This window comes from Oncorhynchus kisutch, linkage group LG5 (genome assembly GCF_002021735.2).
Source record: "Oncorhynchus kisutch isolate 150728-3 linkage group LG5, Okis_V2, whole genome shotgun sequence".
NCBI classification, from domain to species: Eukaryota; Metazoa; Chordata; class Actinopteri; order Salmoniformes; family Salmonidae; genus Oncorhynchus; species Oncorhynchus kisutch.
In genome coordinates this window covers 23,610,569-23,627,706 of record NC_034178.2, presented here as the reverse complement: position 1 = coordinate 23,627,706, position 17,138 = coordinate 23,610,569, and the positions used below count along the sequence as shown (strand labels likewise).

General features: G+C 41.5%; 1 protein-coding gene across 1 annotated transcript; it reads right to left on the bottom strand.

The window, feature by feature from the left end:
* Positions 1-6,012: 6,012 nt before the first annotated feature.
* Positions 6,013-8,096, bottom strand: LOC109891494 (potassium voltage-gated channel subfamily S member 2). The gene is made up of 2 exons (XM_020484058.1): positions 7,131-8,096; positions 6,013-6,597 (listed from the first exon to the last, which is right to left on the bottom strand). The coding sequence occupies exons 1-2, from the start codon at positions 8,094-8,096 to the stop codon at positions 6,013-6,015; spliced, it is 1,551 nt and encodes a 516-aa protein (XP_020339647.1).
* Positions 8,097-17,138: the final 9,042 nt, after the last annotated feature.

The window sequence follows — 17,138 nt, the reverse complement described above, 5'->3', positions numbered from 1 at the left end:
GCAAGTTACCTTCGCTTCCTTGGGCACAGGGACTATGGTGGTCTGCTTGAAACATGTAGGTATTACAGACTCGGTCAGGGAGAGGTTGAAATGTCAATGAAGACACTTGCCAGTTTGTCCGCGCATGCTTTGAGTACACATCCTGGTAATCCATCTGGCCCAACGGCTTTGTGAATGTTGATCTGTTTAAAGGTCTTGCTCACATCGGCTACGTAGAGTGTGGTCACAGAGTCGTCCGGAACAGCTGGTGCTCTCATGCATGCTTCAGTGTTGCTTGCCTAGAAGCGAGCATAAAAGGCATTTAGGTCGTCTGGTAGGCTCGGATCCCCGGATCCCTGCGGCTTTTTCCCCTTTGAAGTTCGTAATGGTTTTCAAGCCATGCCACATCCGACGAGCGTTGGAGCCGGTGTAGTAGGATTAAATCTTAATCCTGTATTGACGCTTTGCCTATATGATGGTTTGTCTGAGGCCGTTGCAGGATTTCATTTTATTTTCCAATGATTGCACGTTGGTCAATAGAACTGATGACAGTGGAGGTTTACTCACTCGTCTACGAATTCTCAGAAGGCAGGCCGACCTCTGCCCCCTTTTCTCCGTTTCTTTCTTCACGCAAATGACGGGGCTTGTTCTCAAAAAGCAGTATATCCTTGTCAACAAAAAAATGTGGGTCCAGTTCGAGGTGAGTAATTGCTGTTCTGTTGTCCAGAAGCTCTTTTCGGTCATAAGAGACGGTAGCAGCAACATTATGTACAAAATAAGTAAAGAAATAAGTTAGAAACAATGCTGAAAAATTAACAAAATAGCACAGTTGGTTAGGAGACCGTAAAACGGCAGCTATCCCCTCCGGCACTATTCTTCGCCTGTATCCAATAATTCTGAGCGAGAATGTCAGGCCATCCATTCAAAAGCTGGAGCACAGCTGGGTCATGCAGCAAAACAATGATCCAAAACACACAAGTAAGCAACACATTTAAAGTTTTGGAATGGCCTAGTCAAAGTTCAGACCTAAACCCTATTTGAGATGTTGTGGCAGGACCTGAAATGAGCAGTTCATGCTCAAAAACCCTAAAATGTCTCTGAGTTAAAGCATTTCTGAATGAAAAATTCCTCCACTGTGATGTGAGAGACTGATAAACAACTACAGAAAGTTTAAAATTAGGTTGGAGTCATTGCAGCTAAACGTGGCAAAACCAGTTATTGATTGTAATGGGGCAATTACTTTTTCACACAGGGGCGTTGGGTGTTGCATAACTTTGTTTATCAAATAAATGAAATAACCATCAGAATGTTGTGTTATTTGTTTGCTCAGGTTCCCTTTATCTAATATTAGGTTTTGGTTGAAGATCTAAAAACATTCAGTGTCAAAATAGAGAAATCAGCAAATACTTTTTCACACCGCTATAACTCTTCAAACCTTTAAAATATCACTCAGTCTAAACCTGCTCTGCTATTATGTTATTATGATTATGCTATTTGAGATTTATCACATTGTTACAGCCATTTCTTTGTGAGTAACGTTCTATAGGCAGGCTATGTTTTTGTCTCTTATATTGAAACGCATTCTTTGAGGTTGTAATCTCTGGAAAGCATTTCAGCACTGTAATATGAATTAAGAACTGGTGTGTACTCTAAAGTCTCCACGGGTCCTTAAATTTAGTATTCATTCCAAGAAAATTGTTTTGAAATGTTCATGCTTTAAATCATGCAGTGGAAGTCATGCATGTGTTAAATATTAGTGTTTGATTTGTGTATTGTTTCTCAAATGATTGGCTCGCCTGGTTCACCAACTACTTCTCTGATAGAGTTCAGAGTGTCAAATCGGAAGGTCTGTTGTCCGGGCCTCTGGCAGTCTCTATGGGGGTGCCACAGGGTTCAATTCTTGGACCGACTGTCTTCTCTGTATACATCAATGATGTCGCTCTTGCTGCTGGTGAGTCTCTGATCCACCTCTACGCAGACGACACCATTCTGTATACTTCTGGCCCTTCTTTGGACACTGTGTTAACAACCCTCCAGGCGAGCTTCAATGCCATACAACTCTCTTTCCGTGGCCTCGAATTGCTCTTAAATAAAAGTAAAACTAAATGCATGCTCTTCAACCGATCGCTGCCTGCACCTGCCCACCTGTCCAACATCACTACTCTGGATGGCTCTGACTTAGAATATGTGGACAACTACAAATACCTAGGTGTCTGGTTAGACTGTAAACTCTCCTTCCAGACTCACATCAAACATCTCCAATCCAAAGTTAAATCTAGAATTGGCTTCCTATTTCGCATCAAAGCATCCTTCACTCATGCTGCCAAACATACCCTTGTAAAACTGACCATCAATCTGACCATTAAGCCTCGACTTCGGCGATGTCATTTACAAAATAGCCTCCAATACCCTGCTCAATAAATTGGATGCAGTTTATCACAGTGCCATCCGTTTTGTCACCAAAGCCTCATATACCACCCACCACTGCGACCTGTATGATCTCGTTGGCTGGCCCTCGCTTCATACTCGTCGCCAAACACACTGGCTCCAGGTCATCTACAAGACCCTGCTAGGTAAAGTCCCCCCTTATCTCAGCTCGCTGGTCACCATAGCAGCATCCACCTGTAGCACGCGCTCCAGCAGGTATATCTCTCTGGTCACCCCCAAAACCAATTCTTCCTTTGGCCGCCTCTCCTTCCAGTTCTCTGCTGCCAATGACTGGAACGAACTACAAAAATCTCTGAAACTGGAAAAACGTATCTCCCTCACTAGCTTTAAGCACCAGCTGTCAGAGCAGCTCACAGATTACTGCACCTGTACATAGCCCATCTATAGTTTAGCCCAAACAACTACCTCTTTCCCTACTGTATTTATTTATTTAGCTCCTTTGCACCCCATTATTTCTATCTCTACTTTGCACATTCTTCCACTGCAAATCAGCCATTCAAGTGTTTATACTTGCTATATTGTATTTACTTCGCCACCATGGCCTTTTTTTGCCTTTACCTCCCTTATCTCACCTCACTTGCTCATATTGTACATAGACTTATTTTTCTACTGTATTATTGACTGTATGTTTGTTTTACTCCATGTGTAACTCTGTGTTGCTGTATGTGTCGAACTGCTTTGCTTTATCTTGGCTAGGTCGCAATTGTAGATGAGAACTTGTTCTCAACTTGCCTACCTGGTTGAATAAAGGTGAAATAAATGTTGGAACCAGTGTACTTTTATGAGTGTTTGGGATGTCATATATTGATAATATTGATTTAGGTTTCATGTACACACTACCAATTTCATTTTCTTATTACGAGAAAAGTACTGGTACTTAAATAAAATCCTAAAATCCTTCATAAACTTAGGTGAAGGTTGTTTCCTATCCTTTATTTCTTTTCATTTCGTCCTGTGTTTTATTTGCCAAAATAGCAGGGATGCATTTTTAATAGGGCCACTCTGAATTTGAGCCTTGTCTCCTTCAAGCTGTCTGGAGCGTTGGTGTCTATTTCAGCCTGTGTCTGTGTTTGTAGAAGTTACACCTAATATGCTTTTGCAGTTACATAACTACGTACAAACTATTTTGACCTTTATAAGCAATGCTCAACAGCAGGTTTTATATTGCATTTATTCATTTGAAATGCATTGACTTTCAAAGCTTTCACTATCTTCACTTTCTTATGACCACTCATAGATGACTAGCATTGCACCATGAACAGCAAATCATATCAAGTGGCCACAATGAAACATCTCAATTTGGTTTCATGAACAAAGCTCTGTGTAACAGTTCAAGTAAACAACTAGAAAATATGGATAGCATGTGAAGGGTGTAAGAGCAGTAGAAGATGAAAAGCAACAGGAAATGTTGTATATTAGTTTAAAAAGGAAGTTTTGTTAAAGTCATTTCAGCAACCAGAAAAAATACATATGGTTTTATCTCAATATCAAATCATTTCAATTAATGAAGTACCTTACTGTGATTGTTTTCAATTAAAATGGTCCAAAAGAAACAAAAATAGCTTCTTAAAAAGAGCAATTTCTCAAGCAATAATTTACTTAGGACTGTCTGGCAGCAACCTATGTGTTGTGATAATTGCGTTGTTTGTTCTATAACCTGTTAATTCATATGCCTTGTGACCGTGATATACAGTATAGGCCTAAAGGCCGAGACAATAAGAAGACACAGTGGTAGAATAAATTCAGCATGGTCAAGCAAGTTAATGTTTCTGTCATTTTGACATCTTCTCAACCAAACAAGAACATTATGTCATGTGCCCAATTTTGACTGCTGGGAGAAGCAGCCACACTTGAAGCATGACATTGATTAACATACGCAACAAATAGTGTCCTATGGCACATTGTTGTGCAAGAAATTTGGATGAGGAGTCAAGTTCACAAAATGATTGATGAATATTTCCAGCAGAGTCACCGGCCATGTCTGAAAGTATTACCTTATCATAAAGATAGAAATTTAACATGGTAAATTATAGTTGCCAAAATGATTGAAAATAATGCAAAACAAAATGACAAGTACTGTAGACTACTACTTTGCCTTACAAGATGTTGGTCTTTAAGTAGAGTCGACAAGGTTGCTGTGGGGGAAGGATCTGTTTTCAATCAGGTGAATGATTCCCTTAATGTTCCAGGAGCTAAGCTTGTGTTACATTTAATGGATTCCGACACAGGACAAACTTTCCGGAAGGATGGGTATTCCAGCAGGCCAGTCTAAAAGCATTAGTGGAGGTACAGCACTGTATGTGGATTGCAACACTCAACCGTACAGCAGGGCCATTACTTCCCACCTTACCTAACATAACAGGCGCAAAAAGACGCCTGATCCCTGGAAACATCTGCGTTCTGCCGACCTTGCGGAGAATGCCTCCCACAATGTTGATTTTGAGAACATGCAGTGTCCAGACATTTTTACACACTTTATACACTCAAAACTTGCTCTAGCTGTGGCAATACTGTATGCATTCTCTAAAAAAGGGGAAATTGTTAGGATTGTCTAAAGCTGCATGTTATAATAAGTGTTTGCTGTGTCATACATTCATTTGTTTTGAGCAAGACAATTTATTTGTATAATTTTCCTCTTTCATCTAAATGCAGCACTGGCTACTGTCAGTTAGGTGATGTCAGTGCACAACTGCTTAACTCTTCCAAGTTCCAACCTATAGGGTAGAATATAGACCTAGGCTAGGATTTCAACTGTATTGCTTTGCAAAGGAAAGAAACCCACCCATCAGTACTGTGGACCTACACATGCATTGCCACAGTTTAAGTGTATACAATACCATAGGTATATTCTCCACTCATCAAGAACACAGCCTTGCTCCCTGTTAGCATTGATGCACAGTGGAGGAGTTACTGTACATACATATGGGGCTAAGTTTTAGGATTCATGGAGTGGATGGAGGGCTGATGGAAGCGAAGCACTATAAGAGAAGATGGAAAGTAAAGAAAGACATTTGTCAAGCTCGAGGAAACACTGGCATGAGACTGTCCTGATATGCTTCATTCAACATTCTACAGTCTGAAATCATAGCGCAGTGTTGCAATATAGCTGCTTTTGTCAATCATACATGTACAGCTAACTTCCTAAGTGGCTGTGGGCACTAACAATGCTTCTGTGTACCCCCTTTTCTATTTTGTAATAGGAGACCCTCACAAATATGAAGAAGAAGTAGGCATTCCAACAAGGAATACATTGGTATAATTTGGTATTGAGTTGTGATTAAAAGTATTCAGTAACAGAACACTGCACAACTTCAGAATGGGGTGTTGATGGAGCATATCAAAATTAATCTATGTTCTGTACAGGGCAAGCAGAAGACACCATAGGAACTAGTGAAGGCTTGATATTAGCTTCATTACAATGGCATTAGCTCCCATTAACAGTGTCACAATTTTGGATTCAGGAAGAGTTCCTTCAAACCCAGAGACAGCACAGTGCTGAATCAATACCTTATGGTAACACCAAACAGAACAGAGAACTTATAACTTATGCTTATAATTCATTTCAGTTCATGTATAATACTGTGTTTACTTTCCCTGTAATAATTCTTCTGTCATCTGTCCTGTGTTTATGGTGAAGCACTCAGAGTTGAAGAACTCTTTCCTCCTCGCCAACGGGCTGGACCTCTCCATAGGCAGCGGTGGATGATCAACATAGCTATAATTTACCACTCCTCCATCATCTTCATCCTCATCCAGCTCCTCCAGACACTGGCTATCCCTATCCAAACCCCCATCCCCATCCTCTTCCTCCTGCACATTGTCACTGCACACTTTGACCTTCTTCTTGTTGCTGTTTCTCACCGAGGCTTCCAGGGCCTTCTGCTTGCGGTAGAAGTGAGAGAACTTGTTGAAGATGATAGTGATGGGCAGGGCCACCACCAGGGTCCCACCCAGGATGCAGCCACTGGCCGCCAGCTTGCCGGCCACCGTGACGGGCACCACATCGCCGTAGCCCACGGTGGTCATGCTGACGGTGCCCCACCACCAGCAGGCAGGAATGGTATCCAGCCCCACGTCCTCCTCATACTCTGCAGTATAGGCAAAGCCAGAGAACACGCACACACCCACGCCCAGGTACAGCAGCAGGATGCCCACCTCCCTGTAACTGTGCTACAGAGACACACAGTGGCAGATAAACACAATATGCCAGAGTGGGTATGTGATATAAATTCCATTAAAATCAGAAATTCATCTATTTGTGATCATTTGCATGTTATATTAGATTATGACTTTATTTTGTAAGACAATACAGGTGAGGATTGGGTGGTGAATGATTTGGGAATTGAATGCCCTGTAATACACTTCTCCAAATGGATCAGAGATAAAGGCAGTGCCTTCCAAGATTACCGCTGTTCAGTTTCTAGTTTGAATTATGCAATTTGTGATACAAAATAGGCCTAAAAAACTGAACAGACAGCTCAAACAGATGTAATTGACAGCATGAGTGCTACATTTCTGTCGGTAAATTTCACCGTAGGATGAACTGCATATAAAGATACGATGTGATTATGAATTTGACACTATCAACACAGAATGACTCTTATGACAATTATAACGTCATGTTCTGTATGAAAATGTATGATAGATGTGATATGATACTTTCACATATAATGGGGTAGTGTAGTTGTAGTGGTATGGCTCACCCTTAGCGTTGCTCCCAAAGACCTGAGGCCTGTTGAATGTCTGGCCAGCTTCAGAACCCTGAATATCCTCATGAGGCGGAACACCTGCACCAATTTTCCCAGGTTCCCCAGCTCTGATTCACTGCCCAACGCCAGGTCAATAGGCAGCGTGATATAGATGGGCAACACCGACACAATGTCGATTATGTTAAGCGGGTGGCGGAAGAACTTTCTCCTGTTGGGCGCCAAAAGCATCCGCGTCACTACCTCAAAGGTGAACCAGCAGATGCAGAAGAACTCCAGCGCTTGCAGGGTCGGCTCCTCCACTTGTTTGCCATCCTCGTCAAAGTGCTGGTACTCTGGAAGGCTGTTAATGCACATGATGGATATGGAGGTCAGAACCACAGCTATAGAGAGAAAGCTGAAAAGCTTACTGGGAATGGAGTAGCCCGGGTTCTCCAGAGTCAGCCACAGGTACTTCCGGGCGTTTCCACAGCGCATTTCCTGGAAGTGCTGGATGTCCTTGTTCAGGTCTGAGATCTCATCCACAGAAGTGTCCACACTGCTAACATCACTCTCCTCATCCCAGCTCTTGTGGCGGCTCTCTAGTTTACGATCGTGGTAACGGTAGCTACAGCAGCTGTCCAGGAAGAACTCATTGATTCCCCAGTATTCAATTTCCTGGCAGAAAGAGAAGATGCACAGTTCCTCCATGATGTGGAGTTTGCCGGTCTGGTAGAATTGCAGCACGTAAGGGAAGAGTCCCGGGTTGCGGTCAAAGTAAAACTCCTTTTGTTGAGCATCGTAATCGTCGCAAACTTGCAATATGGCCTCCTCGGACTCGCAGGCCAGCAGGCGCCCCAGACGTGTATCGGGGAAATTACTTAGAGTGCTCGAGAACAGGCTGCGCTTCAGGCCTCCAACATTGATGTGCACCAGGATATCCTCAGCGTCCTGGACCCAGGCTCGGAGACTCTCTTTTACCATGTTGCCCCCTCACTAAAAGATAAAAGGTAATTATGAAGATTCACCATAAATAATAGAAGGCTATTTACTAAACTATCAACAACTTTGACATCTACCAATAAAATATATGTTCACTAGAGTGGTGACTATGAAAGGTTTGTAATTACATTTCAACACCTACATAACAAAGACAATACTAAAACATGAGGTTTGTGTCAGAACATTACAATAATGCCATTTCAATAACATAATGATAATATTTTGCCCAAAGACCAGAAGAATCTGGTTCAAATAATTCTCATATCGAGCATCCCACTGGGAAAAAACTGGTTGAATCGACATTGTTTCAATGTAATTTGTCAATGTGTAAAATTGACAAGGAATCTACATGAAAAATACATTGAATTTGAAAAAAGTTATCAACTGTTGTTTTGAGGGTGAAAATCCAACCACAGGATTGTCATCATGGTAATCAAATTTAAACATAGACACACCTTCTATAAAAATATGTTCAATTTCTGCCTTTAAAACAATGTCAGATCTTCAACTTTCTTTCCACTATCAGAAAAAAAACTATAAGGCTGGACAGCACCTCTTTACATGGGTTTTAAACAAGCTTTGATATTTGTCACTGATTATTACCAAAGTGTTATTGTGAGATTGACTGTTGAGTGATCACTTAAAAGCTAAATAGATTCACTGTTGCTATTTAAGTAATTAACAGAAACAGATAAATTAAAATGTAACCATACTTATATCAGTTTAAAACAATTCAATTTTACTTTTGAAATACAATAAACTAGTCTAAAGCTAAGTCTATCTAACAAACTAATGTAACATTAAAATGAGTAACACATCCATTGCAAAATTTTGAGATTACTGTAGCTATAAATGTGTTCTTATAGAATGGTTTATTTCAAATTCGACATTACAAAGTACAGTATCGATGGCAGCCGATACGGAATTATTTGACACAATTCACACAAATACACTTTGCACAAGAAAATCATCAACGTAATAAAAACTATAAAAACTTTAACATACATATCTTCTTGGACTGCAAGTAGCCTAGTGGTTAGAGTGTTGGGCCACTAACCGCAAAGGTTGCTAGATCAAATCCCTGAGCTGACAAGGTAAAAATCTGTCGTTTTGCCCCTGAGCAAGGCAGTTAACCCACTGTTCCTAGGCTGCCATTGTAAATAAGAATTTGTCCTTAGCTGGCTTGCCAAGTTAAATAATAAATAACTGTCAGTGCTAAGGAAGAACCCTTTTAGGTTCTAGAAAGCACCTTTTTTTAAAGATTGTATGATGCGCACTGCCCTCAATCCTGTCCCGCTGTTTGCTGGTTAAACCAGAGTGCCACACTTGCGGCGCATATTCTGTCATTGGCTGTGTATATCTGGTGTACATCATCACCATGTCCTCCTGTGGGACGGAGCTACAGTATATTTCGGCATTGCCTGGCCTTCTTGAAGATCACATCCACCTGTACTGTCCAACGGAGGTCTGCCTGGATGAGGATGCCTAGGATTTTTATGGCTTCAACTCTCAGGAGCTCTGAGTTATTGATGTGCAGTGGTGGTAGGTGTGAAGTAGTTTGCATTTCTACGCGTGGAGAATCGTGTCTCTGGACTATGACTCCAGGTCGGACAGATCTTGTTGAATTGAAGAGGGTGCAGTTTGGGGTTGCACCTCTACTAAGTTAAGGTCATCCATAAACTTCCACTGCTGCGTTGCTTGCTGCAATGTTGATATATGCAATGAATATCAGGGGTCCAAGCAATATTCCCCGGGGGAGGCCACATGACACTGTCCGACATGGAGCCAAGGTACTTCACTGCCTGGTGCCTGTTAGATAGGAAATCAGTGATCCACCTGACTAGTGATGTTCGATGCCCCATGTCTAGGAGTCTGGTGATGGACACATTTTGGCAGACTCTTTAAAAGGCCTAGCTAAAGTCAGTGGTGACCAGTGAACAGATGAAGCCAGGCTTATCGGAGTGCTTGTACAGCTCGTTGGTAAGGTCCAAGAGGCAGTGGGTGGTGGAATGACCCTTGATCCGGCCAAATTTATGGTCATCGATTTGGGGAAGGATGTATCCTTCCGCCCACTGGGAGATGAAGCTCTTGGCTGCCTTGCATAGAAAGAAGGTAAGGGAGATCGGTCTGATTTTGATAACACTGGGTGGATTTGTCTTGGGGAGGGGCACCACATTAGCAGCTTTCCACTCCTTTGCGACCACACTTTGATCAAGGGAAGTGTTTAGGATAACGGCCATGGGTCCACTTAGCTCGTAAGCAAACTCTTTAATGAGCCTGCCAGGTAATCCGTCTGGGCTTGTTGCTTTTTATTTTTTTATTTTACCTTAACCAACTTCTCATTCATTCAGTGCCTTCAAAATATTCAATATTCAGACTTATTACACATTTTGTTGTGTTACAGCCTGAATTTTACTCTCCAATCTACACAAAATACCCCATAATGACAAAGTGAAAACATATATTTAGCTAATTGAGTTGTAGCTGTCAATGAAAAGCATAAAATATGTGTGAAGATAATGTCTTGAGTGTAATTTAAAATGTTGCAACAAGAAGGAATAGAGGGGTGTCTGGCAAACCTCTCTTACCAGAATGCATGCACTCAGCTCTCCAGAATCTGTTCAGCGGTCTCCTGCCAATTCTTGCGCATTCATTATTTCATATGTGAATTGATTTAAAAAAAATAAAAATATTCTCCAATACATACAGTACCAGTCAGAAGTTTGGACACGCCTACTCATTCAAGGGTTTTTCTTAATTTTTTACTATTTTCTACATTGTAGAATAATAGTGAAGACATCAAAACTATGAAATAACACATATGGTATAGTAACCAAGAAAGTAACCAAGAAAGTATTAAACCAAGAAAGTATTGGTAGTAGTATTAGTAGTAACCAAGAAAGTATTAAACAAATCAGAATATACAGTTCAAGTCAGAAGTTTACATACACCTCATACAAATACATTTAAATTAAGTTTTTCACAATTCCTGACATTTAATCCTAGTAAAAATTCCCTGTCTTAGGTCAGTTAGGATCGCCACTTTATTTTAAAATGTGAAATGTCGGAATAATAGTAGAGAGAATGATTTAATTGAGCTTTTATTTCTTTCATCACATTCCCAGTAGGTCAGAAACTTTAAATACACTCAGTTAGTACTTGGTGCATTGCCTTTAAATTGTTTAACTTGGGTCAAACGTTTTGGGTAGCCTTCCACAAGCTTCCCACAATAAGTTGGGTGAATTCTGGCCCATTCCTCCTGACAGAGCTGATGTAACTGAGTCAGGTTTGCAGGCCTCCTTGCTCGCACACGCTTTTTCAGTTCTGCTCACAAATTTTCTATGGGATTGAGGTCAGGGCTTTGTGATGGCCACTCCAATACCTTGACTTTGTTGTCCTTAAAGCCATTTTTCCACAACTTTGGAAGTATGTTTGGGGTCATTGTCCATTTGGAAGACCCATTTTTGACCAAGCTTGAACTTCCTGACTGATGCTTTGAGATATTGCTTCAATATATCCATATAATTTCCCCTCCTCATGATGCCATCTATTTTGTGATACTTGTGTACCTGTGTCCTCCAGCATCTTCACAAGGTTCTTTGCAGTTGTTCTGGGATTGATTTGCACTTTTCTCATCAAAGTATGTTCAGCTCTAAGAGACAGAACGCCTTCCCGAGCGGTATGACGGCTACGTGTTTATACTTGCGTACTATAGTTTGTACAGATCAACATGGCACCTTCAGGTGTTTGGAAATTGCTCCCAAGGATGAACCAGACTTGTGGAGGTCCACAAGTTTTTTTCTGAGGTCTTTGGCTGATTTCTTTTAATTTTCCAATGATGTCAAGCAAAGAGGCACTGAGTTTGAAGGTAGGCCTTGAAATACATCCACAGGTACGCCTCCAATTGCCTCAAACAGTCAATTAGCCTATCAGAAGCCTCAAAAGTCATGACATCATTTTCTGGAATTTTCCAAGCTGTTTAAAGGCACAGTCAACTTAGTGTATGTAAACTTCCGACTTCAACTGTGTTTTAGATTCTTCAAAGTAGCCACCCTTTGCCTTGATGACAGCTTTGCACATTCTTGGAATTTTGATGTATTTTCTACAATGTAGAAAAGAGTAAAAAAATTAAGAAAAACCCTTGAATGAGTAGGTGTGTCCAAACTTTTAACTGGTACTGTATGTCACCAGTAGACCTAGTAAATGTACCATTAATCCCCCATCATTTGATTACATTCATTTTGGTTAATGAATTAATTAATAACAGTAATTTAACATTCTCATTCTCAGAGTGGAAAGGTTGTTTATAAAGTTCACAACCTGCTACACTTGTGAGAAACATGTTAATGTAGGAAAGTGTCATTTTTTCTTCACCTCACACAATAAGTCAACAACATATACGTATATTTATTCTGGAGCAATGAAGCCGTGACGCTGGGTACCTCTAAGTCCCGTGGCGCAAGCTCACAACTTTTAAAGGAGGAACCACTGTAGGTGTTCCTCTTGTCCACATAGGAGAGGGCAGTGTGGAGTGTAATAGAGATTGTGTCATCTGTAGATCTGTTGGGGCGGTATGCGAATTGGAGTGGGTCCAGGGTGTCTGGGATGATGGTGTTGATGTGAGTCATGACCAGCCTTTCAAAGGAGTTCATGGCTACAGATGTGAGTGCTGTGGGTGTAATGGATGTGAAACGGCTACCTAGTTAGCGGTGGTGCGCACCAAATAGCGTTTCAATCAGTGACGTCACTTGCTCTGAGACCGTGAAGTAGTGGTTCCCCTTGCTCTGCAAGGGCCGTGGCTTTTGTGGAGCGATGGGTAACGATGCTTTGTGGATGACTGTTGTTGATGTGTGCAGAGGGTCCCTGGTTCGCGCTCGGGTATGGGAGAGGGGATGGTCTAAAGTTATATTGATGCTGTTGACCTGGATCACTGGTTGCTGCGGAAAAGGAGGAGGTCAAAAGGGGGGTGAGTGTAACGGATGTGAAACGGCTAGCTAGTTAGCGGTGGTGCGCGCTAAATAGCGTTTCAATCGGTGACGTCACTTGCTGAGACCTTGTAGTAGTGGTTCCCCTTGCTCTACAAGGGCCGCGGCTTTTGAGGAGCGATGGGTAACGATGCTTCGTGGGTGACCGTTGTTGATGAGGGTCCCTGGTTCGCGCCCTGGTATGGGCGAGAGGACGGTTTAAAGTTATACTGTTACAATGGGCGACAATCATTTAGACATGTTTCATTGGCGTTCATGGGCACAGGGACTAAGGTGGTCTGTTTGTAGATATTACAGACTGGGTCAGGGAGAGGTTGAAAATGTCAGTGAATAAACTTAGTTTAGTCAAAAAATATTTATTTATCTAAGGAAGGTTTAAAGTTTGGTTTAACAAGATGAATAGATCAACCTTGATTTAAACCACTTTAAGATTTAATCCATGTTGGTGCAACTCACCCCTAATCTTCTAAAGTTTAGCAGCTGAGCCAATTCAACTGAATAAAACAGCAGGTAGCCCAGTGGTTGGAGCGTTGGACTAGTAACCGAAAGGTTGCAAGATCAAATCACCATGGTAAAAATATGTTGTTCTGCCCCTGAACATGGCAATTAACCCACTGTTCCAAGGCTGTAATTGAAAATGTTCTTAACTGACTTGCCTAGTTAAATAAAGAGTATATGGATGGAACTAGCTGGTTTTTCACCAATATTTTTTGTCATCTAAAGCCTGAATTACAGCCTGAATTCAAAAAATAACCTTTGTACACACAATACCCCATAATGACAAAGTGAAAACATGTTTTTAGAAATGTTTGCAAATGTTGTGAAAATGAAATACAGCAATATCTCATTTACATACAGTAAGTATTCACACCCCTGAGTTAAAACATGTTAGAATCACCTTTTGGCAGTGATTACAGCTACAGAGTCTTTCTGGATAAGTCTACAAGAGCTTTGCACACCTGGATTGTACAATATTTGCCCATTATTCTTTTCAATATTCTTCAAGCTCTGTCAAGCTGTTGTTGTTGATCATTTCTAGACAGCCATTTTCAAGTATTGCCATAGATTTTCAAGCCGATTTAAAGTCTAAACTGTAACTAGGCCACTCAGGAACATTCAATGTCATCTTCATAAGCAACTCCAGTGTATAAGCAAGGGCCAGTTTGGATTTGGCATCAAACCAATCAAATCACATCAACAGCAAAATGTCGTTGTCTTAGCTGTAGATGGTTCATTGTTGCCCATGTAAGTTAGGCTAGAAAGCATTTTAGCCAGGTAGCCTAGTTTAGGACATCAAAAATGACTGTTTATCCAACATGAAAAGATGGCATTGCCATTCACCATAATTGAGAATTTCAATAAGCATTTTTCTACGGCTGGCCATGCTTTCCACCTGGCTACTCCTACCCCGGACAACAGCACTGCACCCCCAACAGCAACTCGCCCAAGCCTTCCCCATTTCTCCTTCTCCCAAATCCATTCAGCTGATGTTCTGAAAGAGCTGCAAAATCTGGACCCCTACAAATCAGCCGGGCTAGACAATCTGGACCCTTTCTTTCTAAAATTATCTGCCGAAATTGTTGCCACCCCTATTACTAGCCTGTTCAACCTCTCTTTCGTGTCGTCTGAGATTCCCAAAGATTGGAAAGCAGCTGCGGTCATCCCCCTCTTCAAAGGGGGGGACACTCTTGACCCAAACTGCTACAGACCTATATCTATCCTACCGTGCCTTTCTAAGGTCTTCGAAAGCCAAGTCAACAAACAGATTACCGACCATTTCGAATCTCACCATACCTTCTCTGCTATGCAATCCGGTTTCAGAGCTGGTCATGGGTGCACCTCAGCCACGCTCAAGGTCCTAAACGATATCTTAACCGCCATCGATAAGAAACATTACTGTGCAGCCGTATTCATTGATCTGGCCAAGGCTTTCGACTCTGTCAATCACCATATCCTCATCGGCAGACTCGACAGCCTTGGTTTCTCAAATGATTGCCTCGCCTGGTTCACCAACTACTTCTCTGATAGAGTTCAGTGTGTCAAATCGGAGGGTCTGCTGTCCGGACCTCTGGCAGTCTCTATGGGGGTGCCACAGGGTTCAATTCTTGGACCGACTCTCTTCTCTGTATACATCAATGAGGTCGCTCTTGCTGCTGGTGAGTCCCTGATCCACCTCTACGCAGACGACACCATTCTGTATACTTCCGGCCCTTCTTTGGACACAGTGTTAACAACCCTCCAGGCAAGCTTCAATGCCATACAACTCTCCTTCCGTGGCCTCCAATTGCTCTTAAATACAAGTAAAACTAAATGCATGCTCTTCAACCGATCACTACCTGCACCTACCCGCCTGTCCAACATCACTACTCTGGACGGCTCTGACTTAGAATACGTGGACAACTACAAATACTTAGGTGTCTGGTTAGACTGTAAACTCTCCTTCCAGACCCATATCAAACATCTCCAATCCAAAGTTAAATCTAGAATTGGCTTCCTATTTCGCAACAAAGCATCCTTCACTCATGCTGCCAAACATACCCTTGTAAAACTGACCATCCTACCAATCCTCGACTTTGGCGATGTCATTTACAAAATAGCCTCCCAATACCCTACTCAACAAATTGAGTAGGGTATATCAGGTATATCAGGTATATCTGGTGGGTATATCTACCCACCATTGCGACCTGTACGCTCTCGTTGGCTGGCCCTCGCTTCATACTCGTCGCCAAACCCACTGGCTCCATGTCATCTACAAGACCCTGCTAGGTAAAGTCCCCCCTTATCTCAGCTCGCTGGTCACCATAGCATCTCCCACCTGTAGCACACGCTCCAGCAGGTATATCTCTCTAGTCACCCCTAAAACCAATTCTTTCTTTGGCCGCCTCTCCTTCCAGTTCTCTGCTGCCAATGACTGGAACGAACTACAAAAATCTCTGAAACTGGAAACACTTATCTCCCTCACTAGCTTTAAGCACCAACTGTCAGAGCAGCTCACAGACTACTGCACCTGTACATAGCCCACCTATAATTTAGCCCAAACAACTACCTCTTTCCCAACTGTATTTAATTTTTATTTATTTATTTATTTTGCTCCTTTGCACCCCATTATTTTTTATTTCTACTTTGCACATTCTTCCATTGCAAAACTACCATTCCAGTATTTTACTTGCTATATTGTACTTACTTTGCCATCATGGCCTTTTTTGCCTTTACCTCCCTTCTCACCTCATTTGCTCACATTGTATATAGACTTGTTTATACTGCATTATTGACTGTATGTTTGTTTTTACTCCATGTGTAACTCTGTGTCGTTTTATCTGTCGAACTGCTTTGCTTTATCTTGGCCAGGTCGCAATTGTAAATGAGAACTTGTTCTCAACTTGCCTACCTGGTTAAATAAAGGTAAAATAAAAAAAATAAAAAATAAAAAAATTCATCTAGTCTACAAGTAGAGTCAACATGTTTTTTTCTACTTTTGTGCTTGTGCATAAATCAGTACAATGGACAGCCACATGATATTTAGCAATTTTGACTTGGCTAAATCATTTTTGGTATCTTTAAGTTTGTTTCCACTGTATGAGACTAATCATATATAGCCTAGTTGATTTGATGATTTTTAAGTTGGAATGGTGCCAGAATAGCGGAGGCAGTGCCCCTGTTGTGACTTGCTGTAACTCTCAGTGATTCTAAATCAGTAGTTGTTTATTAAACTGTCGGAAACATTAACTTGCTTTAACTTGTAGGGCATGTAACTGTTTGTTACATGCAATATTTGTTTTGTGGACTTCACCAGACCGATGTTGCTCTCCGGTTTTGAAGTTAAACAAATGTATGTGTGGTTGAATTTATTCCACCACTGCGTGACTGTTGTCTTTTTGTTGTTTCGGCCTTATTTTATGTCATGGTGGCGTATGAACAAATAGGTTACAGAGCCAACAACGCAATTATCACAACATAGGTTGTAAAATTGATTTTCCTCCTGGCTAAGCTTCCCCAAGTCTAGGTCCAAAATGCTTCTTAACAGCTTTTACCCCCACGC

Excerpts from the sequence above, each read along its gene's own strand:
- LOC109891494 (XM_020484058.1), bottom strand. The coding sequence starts at position 8,096 with ATGGTAAAAGAGAGTCTCCGAGCCTGGGTCCAGGACGCTGAGGATATC. Across the intron at positions 6,598-7,130 it reads CTTTGGGAGCAACGCTAAGG|CACAGTTACAGGGAGGTGGG; the intron begins GTGAGCCATACC and ends GTGTCTCTGTAG.